At 40.9% G+C, this 22,403-nt stretch overlaps 1 protein-coding gene across 1 annotated transcript; it reads left to right on the forward strand.

Moving 5' to 3' along the window:
* Nucleotides 1-1,526: 1,526 nt before the first annotated feature.
* Nucleotides 1,527-18,834, forward strand: LOC121402198 (adipocyte plasma membrane-associated protein-like; the record flags this gene model as incomplete). Its single annotated transcript, XM_041588631.1, has 9 exons — nt 1,527-1,732; nt 9,019-9,108; nt 11,543-11,664; nt 14,771-14,869; nt 15,571-15,720; nt 16,560-16,672; nt 17,048-17,208; nt 17,630-17,825; nt 18,396-18,834. Coding segments are annotated over 9 exons (1,344 nt in total), but the record flags the coding sequence as incomplete, so codon positions are not given.
* Nucleotides 18,835-22,403: the final 3,569 nt, after the last annotated feature.

The following is a 22,403-nucleotide window of genomic DNA, read 5'->3' on the forward strand; positions in this document are numbered from 1 at the left end:
GGCAATATGACCCCCTTTAGTATTTTATGTATTGAAACTGATTCATGATCCCTGAAATGAGATAAATAGGCCCAACACCATAGCATGAGAAACATCCCCATATCATGATGCTTGTCCCACTATGCTTCACAGTGTATTGGCGTCTGACAAACTGTTCAGAGAGAAATGTTCTATAACCAACATGCAAAACATTTGCTGCCTCCCTTCCTTAAATAAGGGCTGTTTATCATTTGGAACAAGCCTCGATGAATGATTCAATGACAGAATCAGCAGCATGCATGTCCTGACTGTTCGTTTTCAATTTGGAATAAGCCTCGATGAATGATTCAATTAATGATTTCGTATTACACATACTAGTAAATAATTTGCCATGTTGAAATATAATTTATACCGAAAACAGTGATTGATCAGGTTAGTGATGGTGAACTGCTCTTATTCTGAACACAACTGTAGGTGCTAAACTGTTTACCTGCAATTGTTCATAGCAACCAGTTAGTAGTTTCATTAACTCTGTCGTCTGTAACAAAATGGAAGCAAAACTCATCTTATCGGCTAAGCCGGGACAGGTCTTTATAAAACAATTATAGGGCAATGCCACTTTGCCTGCTGTATCCCAAATATGCAATGTCTGATTGCCCAAAATCACTCTACATCTATATCAGAATTCCCTGACTTGCTCCGTGCCATTGATATAAAATGATCACAGGGAACGAACGGGTGATATACTAAAAATGGATCAATTGTAGTTTCAGCAGAAGCATCTGATTAACAGGCCTGGGGGAGTCCTGACTCCTGTTCTGTTGCTTCAAGTGGAGTCAGAGAAGACACTGCTATCAATAGCAAGTTTGGGAGCTGGTGTGAGAGGCTGGGCCCCATATCACTAATGGCAAATACTGCTTGTATTAACCTAGCTTTGTCTCGGCAGAGATGGAGTTTTAGAGGCAGCCAAGCCCGCCACTGCTGGATGGTATAGGGGTCAGTGGTGACTAGGGTTGCCACCTGGCTGGTATTTTACTGGCCTGGCCCGTTAAAATGATGGCTAATCCCAATGTTATTAATAGGGAAAAAAGATAAATATATAGGAAGGCTTGTATTTTCTTCCAGAGGTGGCAACTCTACTGGTGAGAACCCATTTCAGGCAGGATATGTTCATTAAAATGGTTTTTACTTAAATGAAGCAGCCCCTAAAATGATTTTTCCTTCATTGGAACGTCTGTGACCCTGGGGCAGTAGGTTAATTTGATGCCATTTCAAAAGCACGTGACCTGACCCTGTCATTGTTTTCAATATACAACTGAAAATGTGTAGCCTAAAATGTTCATATTGAGGCCCAGCAGCTGTTGGAAGCAACAGGTGCTATTATCCGGCAGTGTCGGTATTTGGGGGTTATAGAGGCAGTAGTACGCTGTGGGAGTAGAACAGGTGTGCAGGAGTGAAGCAGAATAGAACAGGTGTGCAGGAGTGAAGCAGAGACACTGGCTGAGATGTAGGAGGAAGGGGTTTGCGCATGAGGCTATTGTGTGTGAGAAAGCTTTGCCCACAGTGAGCCGCAGCCCTGCACTCTGAGTGACCCCTCCGCACAGCCGCACTCGCTCCTCCTCTGTAGCTCCAGCACGGACTATGTTGTGCGATCTTTCCTGAATTCTGTCATTCACATTCCTGTCAGAGCGATCTCATCCAATTCAGCACGTCGGTCCCGATCCCCGAAGTCCTCACACCGCCCAGGAGCCATGTAAGAGGAGGCGCAGCGCTTTGATACTCATGCAATATGAATGTTTGCAAACACATTTGTGAGAGTTATAGTTCGGCTGTTTGAGTCGTAGGTGGGGTAGGAAGAGTTTCCTCGGTGCTAATAGTTATGGTAACCGCGCCATGAAAGTGCAGAGCTCTGTGAGAGAGTCCCGGGCACACGCAGCGGCGGCGCTAGTAGGACAGGCTCAGGGGAGGACACAAGTAGTACCGGCACAATTGCGTCAGAGATGAACAACAAAGCGGCAGCTGGGACTCGGGAGACGCGCATTGTGTCCTTTCCTTACCTGGGGCTAGTCACGTGTTCACTAATCCTCCGGCATTGAGGCGGGATGTACAACATGGAATTAGCAGTAAATTATTTCTTTACGCCACAAAACGGTTGAGAAGTTGGGAGGATAACAGTGCTTCACCTAATGTAACTCCAGTTTGACATTCTTAATGCTAAAAAAAATGCACCATGTTTGTTAATTGTATAGGGTTTATGTACCTTATATTGTAACATAATTATATTGGTAGTCACCACGGAGTTCTGGGACCATATAATGCTGAAGGCCTTTTATACATAGAAACCCAAAGTCACTTATAATATTTTATAATAGGGGGTGCATCATTTTTTCATGTGCAATACACAAGTTTCAGTGAGTTCTGACACAAATTTCATGATCTCCATTTAAGATTAAAAGGATACATTTTATATATATACATTATACATTTATATATATTATATATACCATATTCTTGTGTATTATATAGTGAATAAAGTACCCCTGAAGGCCAAGTGGTTTTATAGAGGTCATGGAACTCCAAGGTAAATTCTAATATTTTCATATTTTGCAACTGGAGGTACTTTATTTATTATAATACACAAATTTCAGTGAGTCATGTGACAGAAATGACATCAGAACTCACCGTTTATAACTGATGACATCAGAACTCACCGTTTATAAGGATATAATTTACAAGATATTCATGGCTTTTGTGTATTATAATAATGTATGTATCATCATGAAAAAAAACTTGTTTCCAATAAATGGCTGGGTACACTTGTTTTTGTAAAATACTAAAACTGATGAAATGAAAGCGCAGCACAGTTGTGGCAGTAAGTTGCTCAATGATGTGGAGACAAAAAGGAAGCCCCAATAGTGTAATATGTTTTAACAGGGAGTAATGGTAGAGTAAACAAATTAATACTCACAAACCAGGGTTACCGATAGGCAACCACTGTATAGGCAGGTGGGGAGATTATCCTGACCCCACTCAGGAATAAAACGTCGCTCTCTGTAGAAAAAGAAAAAGGGGATGATACCCCTCCACTCGGGGTGGACTCGATATAGTAGTAAGACAAAACAGAGGCGCCAAAAGGATAAAAAATAGCTAAAAGCACTTAAAAACCCAATGGGTAATTCAGAGATGGTAGTAATGAACTTACCTCCTCCAAGCAGACACCAACGAAAGTGGTAATTTTTAATAATAGTTTATTCACAAAACAGTATTGCAAGGCGTTTCGCAGGCATTTCCTGCTTCATCAGGCAATATGGAACGGGAGCAAAAACAACTAAAAAAACAGAGACAGGCAAATTTGTAAAATATTATTGTATACAGCTGTTCGGATTGTGGGGAAGTGTGGATACTGAGTGATGCATTTTGCTTCCTCATGCTGTGAATTATTCCTCTTTCCCTTGTTTTCCCCTCCCCCCACATACTTCCCATTAATTAGTCACACTATATACAAAGACACTGGTAAGTTTTTCACTCTATCTTAATTTCATTGATTTCTTTTGTTGGTTTAGTCATCTGTGCTACATCCCCTGGCTTTAAATATACCTTAGGTCACGTCCTTTATTACCGTATATACTCGAGTATAAGCCGATCCGAGTATAAGCCGAGGTACCTAATTTTACCTACGAAAACTGGGAAAACTTATTGACTCTAGTATAAGCCTAGACACAACTACAGCCCTGTCTCCCAGCAGCGCACCTTCCGCCAAAGAGACTCCCCCAGCGATCGACCGGACTTCTTTGCAAAGTTGATGGTGACAGAGAATTGTGCAGAGAGTGCTGTGTGTCATAAAACCATCACTGATCTTTCTTATAACCAACAGATGGCGCTGTGTGATATTGCCATCACTGTTAATCCTTTATTCAACCAACAGATGGCGCTGTGTGATATTGCAGTTACTGTTATTCTTTCATATAACCAACAGATGGCGCTGTGTGATATTGCAGTCACTGTATTCTTTGATACAACCAACAGATGGCGCTGTGTGATATTGCAGTCACTGTTATTCTTTGATACAACCAACATATGGCGCTGTGTGATATTGCAGTCACTGTTATTCTTTGATACAACCAACAGATGGCGCTGTGTGATATTGCAGTCACTGTTATTCTTTGATACAACCAACAGATGGCGCTGTGTGATATTGCAGTTACTGTTATTCTTTGATATAACCAACAGATGGCGCTGTGTGATATTGCAGTCACTGTTATTCTTTGATACAACCAACAGATGGCGCTGTGTGATATTGCAGTCACTGTTATTCTTTGATACAACCAACAGATGGCGCTGTGTGATATTGCAGTCACTGTTATTCTTTGATACAACCAACAGATGGCGCTGTGTGATATTGCAGTCACTGTTATTCTTTGATACAACCAACAGATGGCGCTGTGTGATATTGCAGTCACTGTTATTCTTTGATATAACCAACAGAGGGCGCACTGTTATTCTTTCATAAAACCAACAGAGGGCATTGTGGGATATTGCAGTCTCTCCCCAAGTGAACTGTTGGTATAGGAATGATTAAAAGTGACTGCAATATCGGCAACTGCCCGCTGACCCGAGTATAAGCCGAGTTAGACTTTTTCAGCACATTTTGGATGCTGAAAAACTCGGCTTATACTCGAGTATATACGGTATGTTACTATTTTATGTCTCCTATTATGTCTCCCACCAAGATACTTGGTTTCCAATTTAGATAATATATACTTGCAGCCTATCCCCCATGTCCATCAGCACTTGTTTCCCCATGCTGTGAACTATTTCTCCTCCCCTTGTTTCCCCTTCCCCCCATATACTTGGTCCAAGGGCATCACTCAGTATCCACACTTCCCCACAATCCGAACAGCTGTATACAATAATATTTTACAAATTTGCCTGTCTCTGTTTTTTTAGTTGTTTTTGCTCCCGTTCCATATTGCCTGATGAAGCAGGAAATGCCTGCGAAACGCGTTGCAATACTGTTTTGTGAATAAACTATTATTGAAAATTACCACTTTCGTTGGTGTCTGCTTGGAGGAGGTAAGTTCATTACTACCTCCTCTGAATTACCCATTGGGTTTTTAAGTGCTTTTAGCTATTTTTATCCTTTTGGCGCCTCTGTTTTGTCTTACTACTATTGCTCAATGATGTGCTTGAGTTGGCAGACCATTACTATCATGGCATGTTGTCCAACTGGCAGCACATCTGGCCCACAGCCCCCCCTGCATTGTTCACACCCCTAAATCCCTGTACTGTTCACACCTCAGACCAGGTCTGGACTGGGAGTCAAAACAGGCCCTGGCATTCCAAGTACAAAGAGGCCCAAACAGGTCCTAGCAGCCCATTAAATATGTCTTTCTATGGTACCCGATAGCAGCCCGTCTGGCATTTGCCAGAACCCACAGATTGCCAGTTTGGGCCTGCCTCAGACCCAGACTGAAAGTGCCCATATTGTTCACCTGTTCACATCTCAGACAAACTGCTGGAGGGGCACCAGCACTGTGTCACTGTATGTAGCACAGCATGAGCTGTTTATCCTAAAGTGGTCTCCTGCTGTATTCTGTTTTCCCTATGCTCCCTGTGTGTGCCATACTCTGCCTTCCCTATCTCCCTGTGTGTGCCATACTCTGCCTGCCCTATGCTCCCTGTGTGTGCCATACTCTGCCTGCCCTATGCTCCCTGTGTGTGCCATACTCTGCCTTCCCTATGCTCCCTGTGTGTGCCATACTCTGCCTTCCCTATGCTCCCTGTGTGTGCCATACTCTGCTTTCCCTATGTTCCCTGTGTGTGCCATACGCTGTCTTCCCTATGCTCCCTGTGTGTGCCATACTCTGCCTGCCATATGCTCCCTGTGCGTGCGATACTCTGCCTGCCCTATGTTCCCTGTGCGTGCCATACTCTGCCCGTCCTATGCTCCCTGTGTGTGCCATACTCTGCCTTCCCTTAGCTCTCTGTGTGTGCCATACTCTGCCTGCCCTATGCTCCCTGTGTTTGCCATACTCTGCCTTCCCTTAGCTCTCTGTGTGTGCCATACTCTGCCTGCCCTATGCTCCCTGTGTGTGCCATACTCTGCCTGCCCTATGCTCCCTGTGTGTGCCATACTCTGCCTTCCCTATGCTCCCTGTGTGTCATACTCTGCCTTCCCTATGTTCACTGTGTGTGCCATACTCTGTCTTCCCTATGTGTGCCATACTCTGGCTGCCCTATGCTCCCTGTGCGTGCCATACTCTGCCTGCCCTATGCTCCTTGTGTGTGCCATACTCTGCCTGCCCTATGCTCCCTGTGTGTGTGCCTTACACTGTCTGCCCTACTCTGTAGCCTGTGGGACATAAGCCTAGTAGGGTTTATTCTGGGGGGGAGTGTTATCCATTGGGGAGGAGTATGGAGTACAGAGTATGGCTGTTCAATTACAACTTCTTCAATATTGACCGGTGATAAGTGGCCACTGGGGAACCTGAACCATATCGTAAGAAGGAAAGGTGTAAGAAGTTGTGCTGATTATTCTATTTACATTTTCTTCTATTGTGTACACATGGGCTTCTGTATCAGACTTCCTGCCTTCAGCTTTATCCTCCTTGCCCTGGGCGTGAGCATGCTCAGTTTGCTCCTCTTCCCCCCCCTCCCTTCTCTGCTGAAATCTGAGCCCAGAGCTATAAGTGAGCAGGGAGAGACTTGGGCAGGAAGTGATGTCACACCAAGTTAGTACTGCAGCTCCTATTCTAAACAAACAGAGAGCTTCTAGAGCTTTTTACTCAGGTATGGTAAAACATAAATATAGCATTCTAGTTTGCACTAATGCAGTTAATCTATTGGCAATAAAATGCCTCCGTAGCTTTTCTTCTCCTTTAAGGTAAGAAAGGGTTTTTTTTTCACAAAAAGAGCTGTGAAGTTGTGTAATTCTCACCCAGAAGTGGTAGTCGCAACACTGTACATTTATTTCATAAAGAGGTTGGATGCCTTTTTTGCAAGTGAAAAAATAAATGGTTTCTTTGGGGTTGGTGTCAGGAAGGAATTTAATGGATGTTTGACTTTTAGTCTCATGTACTATGTAACCATGAAACTGGGCAGTACTCACTTAATCACCTCTGCATAGATGGGCAGTTTAAAACTATGCAAAGTTTCAATGGAAACAGCAATTATATTGAATACAAGAAATACAGACAGTACTTGGGATCAAAGTACAGCAAAAACAATAGTTGGGAGGTGCCTTGAGCTGTATGCCAAGCCCCAAACCCTGCAGGCAATGGAAACCCATTGTGCTGGGAGTTTTTCCTGGTATAACAGGATTTAGAATTGAGTTCTCCTCATTAAATTGTTGGCTGTTACATCTCACCCCTTCTGGTTGATTAAACTGTGTAATTAAACACATAGCACTTAAAGGACTAAAGTGGTGTATGGTAACAGTAGTGTATGGGGTGTTTCTCCAATGGGAATGTGTATTGCAGTTAAATTTTTTTTATCTATAATGATAATATAATAATGTAAACATTGTCTAATGGTTCATACCTGCTTTGTAATATAGTGATGCATGGCCAAACATTGGCTTATTCACATAAATGATCAAGCTACTGTTCCTCTCATTTGGCCATTAGTTAAAATAAATAAATCTTAAAGGAATTTGTTTAGTATAGATATAAAAAACTGTGCAAAATAAAAAATGTTTCTAATATATTTAGTATGTAATGTAATCTATAAAAGCTGAAGTGACTGGATGTCTAACATAATAGCCAGAACACTACTTCCTGCTTTTCAAACTCTTTTGGTTTCCACTGATTGGTTACCAGGTAGTAACCAATCAGTGACTTGGGGGGGGGGGCACATGGATCATTCTGTTGCTTTAGAATCTGAGCTGAATGCTGAGGATCAATTGCAAACTCACTGAACATTTGTGTCCAATGTGCCTACCCTTCAAGTCGCTGACTAACTCAGAGTTAGAGAGCTGAAAAGCAGGAAGTAGCGTTCTGTTATGTTTGACATTCTGTCACTCCCGCCTTTATACATTACATTTTTGGCTAACTAACTATATTAGAAAGATTTTTACTTTGCACATACTATCTATTTACCCAGTTTTTATTTTTACACTGAACTGTTCCTTTAATGTGCTGTTTATTCTTATTGTTTGTCTGGATCCTTAAAAAAACAATACTACATTAGATCAATCTTTCTGTGCTTCCTAAGGCATAACCGATACAGCGTATTCATTAAATTCCCACCGAGATGCACGAAATTGGAAAGACTTGCATAATAAGAAAACTGGCAAATCCCAAGAATGATTTCATTTCTGTTCCATCCCTCCCTGTGAATCACAAAGAGGTTTAATCAGGGTGGGTGGTACATAGTAACTTTTCTCTCCGTGATCTCTGGGTGCAAAACACTGGAAATGTCCCCATGTGCCATAGGCCTGGGCCTTTTCTAATGAACCAGGTTACTTGTTTCAAAATTTTATAAAAAAAAACGATTTTAAAACTGTTGGACCTGAAGGCCGGATGTTTATTTCTACTTATATTCCAAGTTATTTTATTAACATTGTTGCATTATATATCGCAGTGTATTACAGTGGCAATGAAAGCACTGTGCATCGTCACGTAAGAAGCTTCATTATCTGTGGTTATTATGGCACCAAGTGTTTATATGGATATAGCTGTTCCTTCTATTGAATCCTTTACAAACCCAGCACTAAAAATAGAGGGGGTGGCATTGTTCTGTTCAGAGGACGCGGTTAAATGGAAATATTCCATCATTTGCACTTACACGGAAGTAGACTTGTTTATTAGCTTAATACTGAACTGAAGAAGCTGCTCGGATGAGAAGTGAAACGTCTTCATTGATTACTCAGCAAGTCCAGTTGTTTTTTAGATTTACCTATACTAGATATACCATGACCTGGATGAATGAAAATCTTCATAGTCTTATTAGCTTAACATACATCTCTAGCTACTGCTGCCAATTATGTGCATGTAACATCTGCTTTTTTCCCATGAATAATGAAAGACTTGTCAATTTCAGGTATCTCAAATGTGGAATTTCAATTGCTCTGCTTGCAGTTGCTGTGGGTGTTTATTTGTTGCCATCCCCCATTGATCCAGAGCCATTTACGTGAGTGTCTGTATGTCTCTGTATGTCTCTGTAGCTAGGACCATATTGATATGTGCCTTATTCAAGTTGCTGAAATGAAACCACTGGGTAATGGTAATAATGGGGCCTCATTGTTACATGAAAATGTTTGTAGTCTTGTGAATTCACATGCAGTGTAGGTCATGCCAGGAGGGCACACCCATGTATATACTCCTCACTGTCAGCTCACCAGTAGACCGTATGCACTTCCATTTAAAAAAGAACTAAAGTTTTAGGAAGACGTTTAATGTGTGTGCCTGTAGTGTCTCAGTCTGGCAACTCAAGTGATCCTGGTGCAGATTCTGAACTGTTACAATTTGCTACATTTAGTTGATACATTTCTCAGCAATCGGTGAAATATTAGCAACTATTATCGATTCTAACAGCTGCCTTTAATGAAATTCGGGGATTCTGCTCAGCAGGGACAAAGACAACAAATGTATCAACTAAATGTATCAATTTAAAACAGTTAAAGGGTCGACCACCCACTCCCCATATCTGCTTTAGAAGGTTAAAAATGAAACTTTATACTTCAATGTTATGAAAACTGTCACAAATAGAAGTAATTGGAAAAAGTATTTATTTCAGGTGAACAATCAAAAACTAACTGAAAAAAAAGGTGTTTTAAGGTGAACACCCCCTTTAGCTTAAAAATGTCAATATGTTACTATAGCAACCACTCAGAAATACAGAACATTGTCCCATTTAGTTATCCCTTGATAGGAACATACTACTGTATTTAGGTACATTGAAACCATTACTACCCAAATCATTAAATACCCAAATGTAGATTTAGAAACTTCTAGACCTTAAAGAGGAAACTAATGTAAATATAAAACTATTATATACGCTGTATCTCATGGAAAGAGGTACTTTCTAAATATGATCAATTAAAATTCTATAATGTGTGTAAAATAATCAAGTTACTCTTCAGTTCCCCCTCTCAGCAATCTGTCTCTCTCCATAAGAGTCTGATTTTGAATTGACAGTTAGGGCAAATAAGTGTGAGCTTCCTTGCCTAGACAATGTCTTTCAAGATAACCAACTGGCACAGAACTGTAGAGAGTCAGATTGCTGAGAGGGAAATTGTGACCTAATTATTTCAAAAATGGTACAGAATAATTAACTAACTTTATTTTTTTAAATAATTCTTATTTCCATGAGGATATTTTCACAATAGTCCTCCATTATCATTCTCAAACTGTCAGGCCCAAACAAGTGCAGTTAGATTGACAGTTCAGTTAGAAGGCAGTTAGAATGAAATTTGAGGGTAAATACTCATATTATGTTTTTTTTATATCAATGGAACTATAAAACAGTTACTACCATGTTATGAGATCAGAAGAATGTTCTATTTCAAAGGGGTGCTTGAATAAAAAAATCATAATTCATATGGGTAATTGTGGATGCTCCACATCTTTACATCCAGGGCATATAGTGGACATGTTTGATTTGATTTTAAGTTAACCATTTTGTTTGTGTTATTGTTTTCAAAAATAAAGAAAACGAATCTCCAGCACCTATCGTACTTAGGTGTAGTGGTGTATGTAGATGTGTAAATATCACTGCCTCATCCTAATAGATTTTAGACTTTTACTAAATACCTTATTTTCTGATACCTATTCATGTAATATATATTAGGGATGCACCGAATCCACTTTTTTAGATTCGGCCGAACCCCCGAATCCTTCGTGAAAGATTCGGCCGACTACCGAACTGAATCCAAACCCTAATTTGCATATGCAAATTAGGGGCGGGAAGGGGAAAACATTTTTTACTTCCTTGTTTTCTGATAAAAAGTCAAGCAATTTCCCTTCCCGCCCCTAATTTGCATATCCAAATAAGGATTCGGATTCGGTTCGGCCAGGTAAAAGGATTCGGCCGAATCCTGCTGAAAAAGCCGAATCCTGGCCGAATCCCGAACCGAATCCTGGATTCGGTGCATCCCTAATATATATGTTGGAAAAAATTAACCTTCAAGAGTTTTATATAAAACACTGTTTTATTAAGTATGTACACATATATAACATCTAACAACATGAACGACTCATTGCAAATGTGAAACCATCTGTTTATTAATGCTGGATTTTGAATAAAAACAAATTGGAAAAAAAAAAAATCTGAATTATGTACTCTCTTTTGTAAAATATTAAAAGTCACCAAAGAGTTTCAAAACATTAATGCATAAGTCCTTAGAGAGTTATTACAAAGGTCACCCAAGATTACTTTTTATATATGTTGTACAGTAATGGGTACATTATTTAGTATAATAACCTTCAATAAGTCATGTAATGTTACATTACCAAACACTGTTTATATAAAGTTAGAATTATGCCAGAATTTACAGCTTTGTGTTTAACAGCAATTATAATAGTGTCCAGGGGAAAGACATTTTATAGATATTTAATTCGTACAGGTTTGAAAAACCTCCTCCTCCGCTAGTGGGGTCTTTGGCCGTAAACAGAAAACTTCAACAAGGAAGAAGGATATTTTATGGGCAGCTGAAAGGCCCCGAATCATTTACCACTGACAATGAAGGTACTGTCTCATGCTTAGTGACTACTATGATCATTATTTTTTTTAAATGCAGAATTTTGGGCAGGTAAGGTAATGGGGATTACTTGTACTACATAGATGTGTTTATTTTCTTCTACTCAATAAGTTACATTAGTTGAGTTACATTACTATGTCCACTCAAGCCTAATTAGCAAGTCAAAGCTAAGACTAATGACACACCAGGTTATTTGATAGTATTTTCAACCAGCTACCTTAATCTAGAAACGTTGTGATGACACAACATGTGAAATTGTCATCAAATACCTTCATCAGGAGGCCCAAGTATGGTACATGTGCACATGATCCTTATCTGAAAAAAAAAAATACGTGACAGTGTTCATGTGCTTTACAATTAACACTGTGCAGTCACAGACAAGATCCCTTCTGCTGGATTCAAACCTGAGTGTATCAGCTGACCTTCTTGGGAATATTGTCCAATGTTCCTGTACTTTAACCAATAGGAACTCTGTTGTAGTCTTACATTTTACAGCTAGAGGATACAGCTTGTAAGAAATAGGCCAATATACATTTCTGGGTCAGCCACTGTGTAATGCATGCAGAATATCACAACATTTTTAGCGCCAAATAAATACATGCCTTACTTTTTCCAGGTTTTTCTTAAATACAAAACAGATTGCTAAAGTAAGATCACTTTGTGGCAGTTATTGTCCCTTAAAGGAACAGCAAAAAAATGAAAGGGTTTTAAAGTAATGAATAAATAATGTAGTGTTGCCAAGCACTGGTAAAACTGGGGTGTTTGCTTCAGAAAGACTATTATAGTTTATATAAACAAGCTGCTGTGTAGCCACGGGGGCAGCCATTCAAGCACAAGACAAATAGTAGATAACAGATAAGCTATGTAGAATCGCATTGTATACTACATGGCTTATCTATCAGCAGTGTATGCTGTGCCTTTTCTCATTTTTCAGATTTGAATGGCTGCCCCCTACAGCTACCCAGCAGTCTGTTTATATATACAGGTATGAGACCTGTTATCCAGAATGCTCTGGACCTGGGGCCTTCCAGATAACATATCTGTCCGTAATTTGGATCTTCAGACCTACGTCTACTAGAAATTGATGTAAACATTAAATAAACCCAGTAGGCTGGTTCTTCTTCCAATAAGGATTAACTATATCTTAGTTTGGATTATGTACAAGGTACTGTTTTATTATTACAGAGAAAAGGGAAATAATTTTTTTAAATTTGGATTATGTGGATAAAATGGAGTCTATGGGAGACAGACTTTCCATAATGTGGAGCTTTCTGAATAACAGTTTTAGGATAACGGATCCCATACCTTTACTATAGTAGAGTTGCTGAAGCAAACACCCCAGTTTTACCAGTGCAGGCCAACAGTGCATTCTATTTTAATTGAATGAATACACTTTCATTTGTTGGTGTTACTGTTACCTTTAAGTTCAAGTGAGCGCAATGTTCTTGATTATTGTAATCTTTGCTTCTGATGCAGTGTACAGAAGGGTGTATGTCACGAACTGTACATAGAACTTTGATATGTTTTATAAACCACCACTTATTATTTCCCATCAGTACATTTCAGATTGTCTGGCAGCTGTTTCTCATGTGAAGTGCCAGTATAGATGGAATGTCCAGACTGGTTCTTTGGCTTCTACTTTCCCTAACAGCTGAAACTATAATGCAGGCAGTGCCCACCTTCTTGCAAGCATATCACTAATTGTTTTGAGTTTTTCAGATGTTCCAGATTCTTATGATTCAAATCGGCAACAAAAACAAAGTTCCCTTTTGGGGGAGACTTGGTAATTTTCCACCTAGAGGCAGGAATTGACCTTTAGTTGGGTTAAAAAGTAATCCCTGTAGGACTGTACATTTTTGCATGGCTTTGTGGATGCTATGACATACCGTATATACTCGAGTATAAGCCGACCCGAGTATAAGCCGAGGTACCTAATTTTACCTACGAAAACTGGGAAAACTTATTGACTCAAGTATAAGCCTAGACACAACTAAGACCGTTAGATAAGCAGGATCCTATTTGTATTTGTAGATAGATATATTTAATAATATTATTTAAACCTTTGCGTTTTAAAAAAAACAGTATGGGATTGCAGCATCCATGGCTTGGTAACATTAATACCATTCTGTAGTTTCATAAAAGAAAAAATGTTAAAATGATATCTCCTTTGTTTAGTCTTTTAATTTAAAATTGCCAAGGTATTTTACTGCTTTGTATGACTGAGAACTTGCAAACAAATCAATATCAAAGTGTATTCTGGTCATTCTCACGTGAGTTCCAGTATAAACATTGTGATTTATGTTTTGAAAATTAGAATTGTTAAAAATGACAGACAAAGCAGACAAGTAGCACCTGCAATATTTTACAATTTTAGCACTGTAGCTGCATCTGTTTTTGTGTGCAAATAAATGGCAAAATAACGTGGTGAGAACAAACAGCGCAACGGTGGGAGCAGCAGCATGATCAGTGACGTCAGCGTCTGCTACTGAGTCAGCGTATGCTACTGAATCAGCGTGTGCGCTACTGAGTCCCATGCCCCTGCACCTCGGTTGGGGCCCGCAACCCATCCATGGGGCCCCCTGATCCTGAGGAGCCAACGGAGAACACCCCCCTCCCTGCCAGATACAATGATGCTTACCCGAGGAGCAGCAGTGCACAACTTTGCGCAAGGAGTGTGGCGCCATATCGATACCGGCTGAAGTGTAGGTGGCGCGCATGCTGACGTTACAGATCATGTGGGTTTTGATGTAGATTCCCCACTGATCGCGCTGCTGCTCCCACCTTTGCGCTGTTTGTTTTGGGGGTGCGAGATCAAATGTGCTGCTGCGAACCTTCCCACAGAGGAGGAGAAAGCTTGTTTGGAGCTTTGGCGGAATGTGCACTGCCACTGACTCGAGTATAAGCCGAGGTAGAATTTTTCAGCACATTTTTTGTGCTGAAAAACTCGGCTTATACTCGAGTATATACGGTATTTATTAAAATACCATTTAAATAATTCTCAAATTCTAACTTACATAACAGCCTCCCTTTTAGGACCAGATGAAAAGCACAACATACTGTATGTATTATATGCAATGATTTTTTTCCCCCTAGGAGACATTTACACTGGTACTGTGGATGGGAAACTGTGGGTGATCAGAGGAGAACAGCTATTCTTCATAACACAGATGGGCCAGAACGTGTCAGAGTGTGGTAGGTGCAGCACAGCAAATGGGGGGAAAATAAGTCACATTCTTACATTCTACAGAAAGTAGAAAACATTCGAATCACTTTTGATGGGCATTAGCTTTATAGCATAGCCATTTCACTTGAGGTATATCAAATGTTGGTAAGGTGAAAACAATGGTCACTCACAATTGCCCCAATCATTTTGCAGTGTTGGAATTATCTCACTCTGAGGTTAACCACTCAGAATGGAAAGTCATGGATGGTGTCTCCCAGGATTACTATAGTAGACACTGGCCAGTAGAAGACAGCACAGGCTATAACTATTCACCATAGTGTGTTTCCAATCCTTACCTAGTACTCTGGACAACATACTGTATATAGGTGGTGTTGGTGCCAAGTATAGGATATATGCCCTAAGGCACTTCTCAGAACCTCAAGGGTAGGGGTATTTGGCAGTTCAGGGTTGGGTGCATACAAATACAGTATCCAATTTAATAAAAAAGTCTTCCTGTTTTTGTTTATCTGGTAAGGTGGCTCAATGACCAGCAGCAGATCCAAGAGTCAGTTCCAGTTTCTAGTATTATAGCAAGATCAAAGACCTGATAAATTGGTGTTGTTGCTTTACAGACAACATTGTGTATTGTCCTAGGAGCTGTAACATAATGGCAATGCACTCGAAGAGCAGTAAAGAGAGAGTACATTTTATTTTGCATTTTGTTCCACAGGCACCCCAGAATATGAACCTATCTGTGGGCGGCCACATGGGATTAGAATGGCTCCTGATGGATACCTGATTGTGGCAGATTCCTATTTTGGATTGTATAGAGTACACCCACAGACTGGAGAGAAAAGCCTTCTGATTTCAAATGAAGACGGTAAGGGGGAAAGCCCAAAATGTCTGTACTTCTTTATTGAAATTGCTGTATATGGAGAAAGGTTTTTGTTGATTCATGTCCAAGCAATTGCCATCTAAGATGGAAATTGCTTAGGTGACAAAGCAACAGAAATGGCCTGGTGTAAGATTTCCCTTTGTGTCCACACAATTTCTAGTTTGCATACCTCTGCATTAACAAAAACGGTGGTGATCCTGCCATTCAGGTGGTTGCAACTTGGACATTTAAAAGCATTTCTATCAGTCACTCTCTTACCAGTGGGTTTATCAGCAGGGCCAGAGTGATTCCCATAATAGTCTATGAAATCAAATTTGACCGTTTTGCAGCTCAACAAGCTAGAAACAGCATGGGAGGGAAAGCGCGCCATGTGCCATTACTATAGTGTTTTTTCGGCAATAGCGTAAGCATCACAGAAGGGCATCAGAAAGTGAAAATATGAAAAAGTTTATTGATATTAAATGTTAATTATGCTTGTTTTTAACATGTTTTTTTTAATGTTACCATAAAAAGATATATTTTATTCTTGTCTTTGTTAGAAACGTCTAAATGGATGCTGGTTTAAATATCTAATATGTTTCTTAGCATATAATACATTTTCAATAACGGGCTGGCAGAAATGTCTTACCAATAATGAATCCCAGAACTGCTTCTTTTTAAACAATTAGCACGTTCTCATACTGATTTTCATTGTACAGAACCCAATTTTTTAATTACACGTTTCCAGACTACATAGCATTTGTGATATCATGCAGATTTCCACTATTCTAAAATAATTGTTTTAAACAATTAAGCTTGTATCATTTATTATTATTTCTTAACAGGACTGGATAAGATTCCTTTTAGATTTTTGAATGGACTGGAAGTCTCCAAGAATGGGACCATCTATTTTACAGACTCAAGCAGTAAATGGGGTAGACGGCATCATAGATATGAGGTAATAAATCGTTTACCCCAGAGAGAGAGAGTGTGTGAGTGAGAGAGAGAGAGAGAGAGAGAGAGTGTGTGTGTGTGTGTGTGTGTAGCATATATTTTACACTACAGGGAACCAAAATCGCAGGCGTCACGTCGGATGCGACGGAAATAAGGTAAGTAATTCAATTGTCGCATCGTGTCGCTGCATTGATGCGACACGACTGTCGGATGCAGACGCAGCGATGCGACAATTGAATTACTTACCTTATTTCCGTCGCATCCGACGTGACGCCTGCGATTTTGCGCAGCGCGTCGGAATCAGCCATGTAGTCCTGCCCTTAGTGTCCATTTCAACTATTTTTAAATATATTTATATAGACAGTCTGTTTTTTATCAGGTATTAGAAACGAATCACCTGGGCCGACTCATTCAATATGACCCTGTGACACAGAAAGCAAGGAGTCTCCTGGACAATCTCTACATGGCTAATGGGATAGCACTTTCTCCAGAGGAGGATTTTATCTTAGTAGCAGAGACCAGTATATGCAGAATTGTACGGTACATGGAAACTTTTTTTTTCTTCTTTTTTTTTTAATTTGAGAGACTACTAATGATGACTGGGGATAGAACTAGTGTTGCTACAGTAAAGCACAGTTGCACTCTAGTTTATTGAATTCTAGATATATAAGATGATTATGCAGTAATCATCTATGATATGGGGACCCTGAATCAACTGGGCCCTTTCTTTTTCTTAAACTGGTTTATTGAGCCATGTGGGGAGGTGTACAGTATCACAGCCGTGTATGCTCTCCCTTGATTGGCCCCTATGTGGTTGCCTTACAAGAGCATAAGTAACAAGGGTCAAACCAGTGATCACCTTACATAGTGAGTCACACCCTGTTGCCCAAGCAAAACTGGGATAGTTGGAACATTTTGTAGTAAATTTCTTCTTTCAGTTAATTATGCATGTTTCACACAGGTATTGGTTAACTGGCACTAAAGCAGGTATGAAAGAAGTGTTTGTGGACAATTTACCTGGCTATCCAGATAATATCAGGATTTCCTCTATGGGCACGTACAGAGTCGGCTTGTCTACTACACGATTCCCTGGGCGTTTTACACCATTTCTAGATGCCATTGCTCCTTATCCTGTGCTGAAAAGACTAATTGTAAAGGTAATCAATCAGCCCTTCACAACTGCTTTACTAAAGCATGATTCTTAACATTTTATTCCCAATAACAATGTTGTAAAATATGTCACATATCCATAATGAAAGTATCTGAGGTTGAAAAAGCACTTTTTTGAAATATTTAAGTGGCTGTGCACATAGATGCAATTATAAATAATTACAAAGCCAGCAGTAGCTGACGGTGCATGAGATTAAGCAATACAAATCATTAGAACAAAAACAAAAGAATCCCAAATTGCACTCTGTAATTATCTTTGAAAAAGCACTTGTCAGTTTGATGCACTTGCCTTAACTTGCACTAGGTTACGGGCAATAAAAAAACAAGCAGGCAGTGGAGGTACAAAGAATAGATCATTAGACACAAGAACCAAAGAACACTGTAATGTGCATGGGATAAGGTACAGTATGTGAGTTTGAATAGGGTAGCAGAGTTGTTATTGGTACAAATTGGAGGGTCCAGGCAACTTTTCTTGGTATTGTCGCCTTCTACTCCTGTTAATTATTCAAGCCATGTACCTTCTAATAAAACTACATTGTCCTCCGCTGCTTTTGCAGGTTATCCCACTGTCTCTATACAGCATTCTTCTAAGGAAGCATGGCTTGTTTTTGGAAGTAGGTGATGATGGAAAGATCTTGGCAAGCTTCCATGACCCCGATGGTACTGTAACCTGGGCGATCAGTGATGTTTTTGAGCATGGAGAAAACCTGTATATAGGCAATACTGAACTGCCATTCCTAGTGATTTTGCCTCGGCCGCAATAAATTGCACATTAGAACACTCTTGTTACAAAATAATCTTTAATATTTCAGGTTATTGTGTGTTGCTGAAGCAGTACTGAAAGATCAAATGCACCTTCAAATGTTTGTCTATTTTTTGTGTTTCTCTGTACATAGTATCCTCCACATTTTATATTACAAAGTCCTGGAACAGTCCAGTGTGAAGGCTAGACAATTCAACAGTTATTTTTTTAAATAAATTGTTACTGTAACCGTAGCATGGGTCTTTATTGTTCCTTCAAAGGCAGACTAATATACATGGCTTGAACCAATACAAGTAACCGGACAAAGAAGACACATTTCTGAAGTGCAAGTAATTTTGTTTCTCTGTGAACTCCAGTGCAAGCAACAGGAAAATAGATATATTTTTACACTCCCTTTTCCTTTATACAGACAGTAAAGTCTATTGGCCCACAAAAACTACTAAAAGTCCAGTAAGATCAGTGTAATTCCCACTGACTTCTATAGGACCTTGACACCTTTTACCTGGCAGTTTTTCTTGGTTAGTGATTTTTAGATTTTTATAGAAAACCCACAAACTTTTAAAGATTTGTGTGTGTGTGGGGGGGGGGAGTTTAAATGTTAGTAAATAGGCCCCTTAGTCCAGAGTTCTACTGGTGAATGCAGTTACCACACATCCCAGCTCCTTAAGGACAGAAAACAGAAAATCTTAACATACTTACTGTGATTTTATTTCCTGGACTGAAGCATGGCAGTGGGCCAATAAGGGGTTAATCCCCTTCCAGAAGGCAGCACAGGAAGTACAATAAAAGTCCATCCGGGTCCCCCCGCGCCCTTCTCAACGACTGGAGACAATACCCCCTAGTAGGGTGGGAAACCCCTGCCCACTGCCATGCTTCAGTCCAGGAAATGAAAATCACGGTAAGTATGTTAAGATTTTATGTTTTCCTGTCCTTAGCATGGCAGTGGGCCAATAAGGGGATGTAAAAAGCAGAACACATAGGGAGGGATTACTCAGGAACTTTTATTGCAGCTGCTGAAAGGACACTCAGCCCAAATCCAGCTTGGTTTTTAGAGTAAACATCAAAACAGTAGTGTTTTGAAAAAGTGTGTAGGTTTTTCCAGGTAGCAGCTTTGCAGATCTCGTGGGGGGCATGGAAGGCCCAAGACGCCACTATACCTCTGGTGGAGTGTGCTTTGACTGATGGTGGCCCAGGTACTGTCTGAGAGGAGTAGGCCATGAGAATGCATTCTTTGATCCATGCTGAGATCACTTTTTTGGAAGCCCCCATGTCTCGTCTGGGACCTCTGAAGAGAAGAAGATTTTCAGATTTCCTGAAACTTGACACCTTGTGTAGATAGAGCTTTAGGCATCTCACCACATCGAGATTATGGAGTCTTTTCTCTTCTTCGTTTTTAGGATTCTCAAAAAAGGAAGGAAGCACTATGTCTTGAGACATGTGAAATTTTGTGGCAACCTTGGGAATGAAGTTATCTCGAGTTTTTAGAGTGACTTTATCGTGAAGAAACTGGATCTTAGTTTCATCAGATGATAGAGCGTGTAGTTCTCCTACTCTTATTGCAGAGGATATGGCAAGTAGGAAGACCGTCTTTAACGTCAGAATTTTTAGCGGTATGTCATCTAGAGGTTCAAATGGTGCCTTGGTTAGTGCATCAAGCACTAGGGAGAGGTCCCAGGGAGGGACTGTGTCTTTAACTGGAGGACAGATTCTGATAAATCCCTTGAAGAACTTTTTAATCAGAGGATATGAAGACCATTGTATATCCATATAAGCAGATATGGCTGAAATCTGACCTTTCAGAGTAGAAGTGCTGAGTCTAGCCTCTAATCCTGACTGCAGGAATTCAATGATGATGACCTCTGTTATGGAGAAAAGAGATCTGAACTTCTCTAACCCCCAACTGGAATTTTTTTTCCAGATTTTGTTGTATTTGGAAGAGGTAGACATCTTTCTTGATGATATGAGTGTTGATTGCGCTTTCCGTTCTGAGTTTTATCAATTTCCATGCAGTCAGGGTCCAGTACCCTGGATCTGGGTGCAGTAGAGATCCCTGGTGTAACAGGTTCGGAGTTACAGGGAGTCTGAAGGACTCCTCTTGAGACATCTGGAGTAGAAGGGGGAACCAGAGTCTTCTTGGCCACCAGGGGGCTATAAGGATGGCCTGGGCTTTGTCCTCCTGAATTTTTTTGATGGTCTTTGCTAACATCGAAATTGGAGGGAAAATGTAAGCTAGTTGGAAGTTCCATTGGAAGGAGAAGGCTTCCCAGAAGGTTACTCTGGGGTCCTTGTCCCATGAGCAGAACACTGGATTCTTCTTGTTCTGAAAGGAAACCATCAGATCTATGGATGTGCGGCCCTACTTTAGGCAGATTAGGTCGTAAACCTGTTGATTCAACTCCCACTCCCCAATGTCAGGGAGCCGGGAGCTCCTTCCAGGGAGGTAGTCTGGATCAAGGAGGAAGCCCTCTAGTGGGAGCAAGGTCGCGGTATCCGAAGGGTTAAGCAGAATCAGTAGTATTGGTCACAGGCAGGAGTTAACGAGGGCAGGCAGAACAGATGCAAGTTCAATAACACAGGCAGGTAACAGGAATCACGGACAGGGAGCAGGAATCAAGGCTGGAAGCAGGAATCAGGGCTGGAGCAGGGATCAAGGCTGGAAAACAGGCAGTACTGGAACCCAGGATCAGTAGTGATTTGAATCCTATTCTTGGGCACTGTCACAGTGTTTTGGGCGCCCTTTTATGACGAGATCCCGGCACCAGAGATGACATCATCATGCAGCGATACTGCAGCCATGTGTTCAGCATGTGCGCCGCCACCTTGGATCTGCACTGACCACCGAGAATGTAAACAGCGCCGTCGGGTACTTCTGGCAGTCCTGACACCCAATAGCCGGGAATTTCCTGCTGAGAAGATCCACTTGAGAGTTCGATGGCCCTGGTATGTAGGAGGCTGTGAAGTTGTCCGCGTTGTTTTGAGCCCATTCGAGAATAGTTGTGGTCAAGTGCAACAGTTGTTTGGATCTGGTTCCTCCCTGGTTGTTTATGTAACTCACTGTGGTTAGGTTGTCTGATTTGATCAGGATAGATTTTTTCCTGAGATGTTTTTGGAAGTGCAGGATCGCTAGTAGAATGGCCTTCAGTTCCCTCCAGTTGGAGGATTTTTTGATTTCCCCGTGGAGCGTCTGCAGCTCAAGATTCAAAGTCTGGAGGAAAACTGATAACATTGTCAAGTAATTAGGTGAAATTCAAAAAGATAAAGGCTCCCAGCATTTTTAACCTCTATATCACTTACACCTGGGACCAATTGAGAGTACAGGTGCACACAGAAATCCTCAGCCTCTGAAATATCTGGCCAGAGAAAAGAACGCCAGCCTGTTCGTCTGAGCGACTAACCTGTGATGCGCACGTCATTTTGAAACAGCGTGAAAAGGCGCATGCGCAAATCCGGAGCATTATAACGGAGGCGCCATTAGGTGGATGGGCGCTCGGCGTCTTATCGCGCATGCGCTACCTCCAGTAAGGCAGCATTGCGGCTGATTGTGCCGTCGGCAACAAAGGCCTGAAGCCCGCCGGGTTCCCCTGGAACACACAAAAGGTAAAGACCTCTGTCCCAAGCGCTTTAGAGGGAGAGAGTAGCACCTCTGGTATAGGGGGTAACTTCGACAGGAGAATTGAGATGGGCGCGGGGGGACCCGGATGGACTTTTATTGTACTTCCTGTGCTGCCTTCCGGCGGGGGATTGACCCCTTATTGGCCCACTGCCATGCTAAGTACAGGAAAGTGCTTTACTCAAAATTCTA

This window comes from Xenopus laevis, chromosome 3S, assembly GCF_017654675.1.
Source record: "Xenopus laevis strain J_2021 chromosome 3S, Xenopus_laevis_v10.1, whole genome shotgun sequence".
Taxonomy (NCBI): Eukaryota; Metazoa; Chordata; class Amphibia; order Anura; family Pipidae; genus Xenopus; species Xenopus laevis.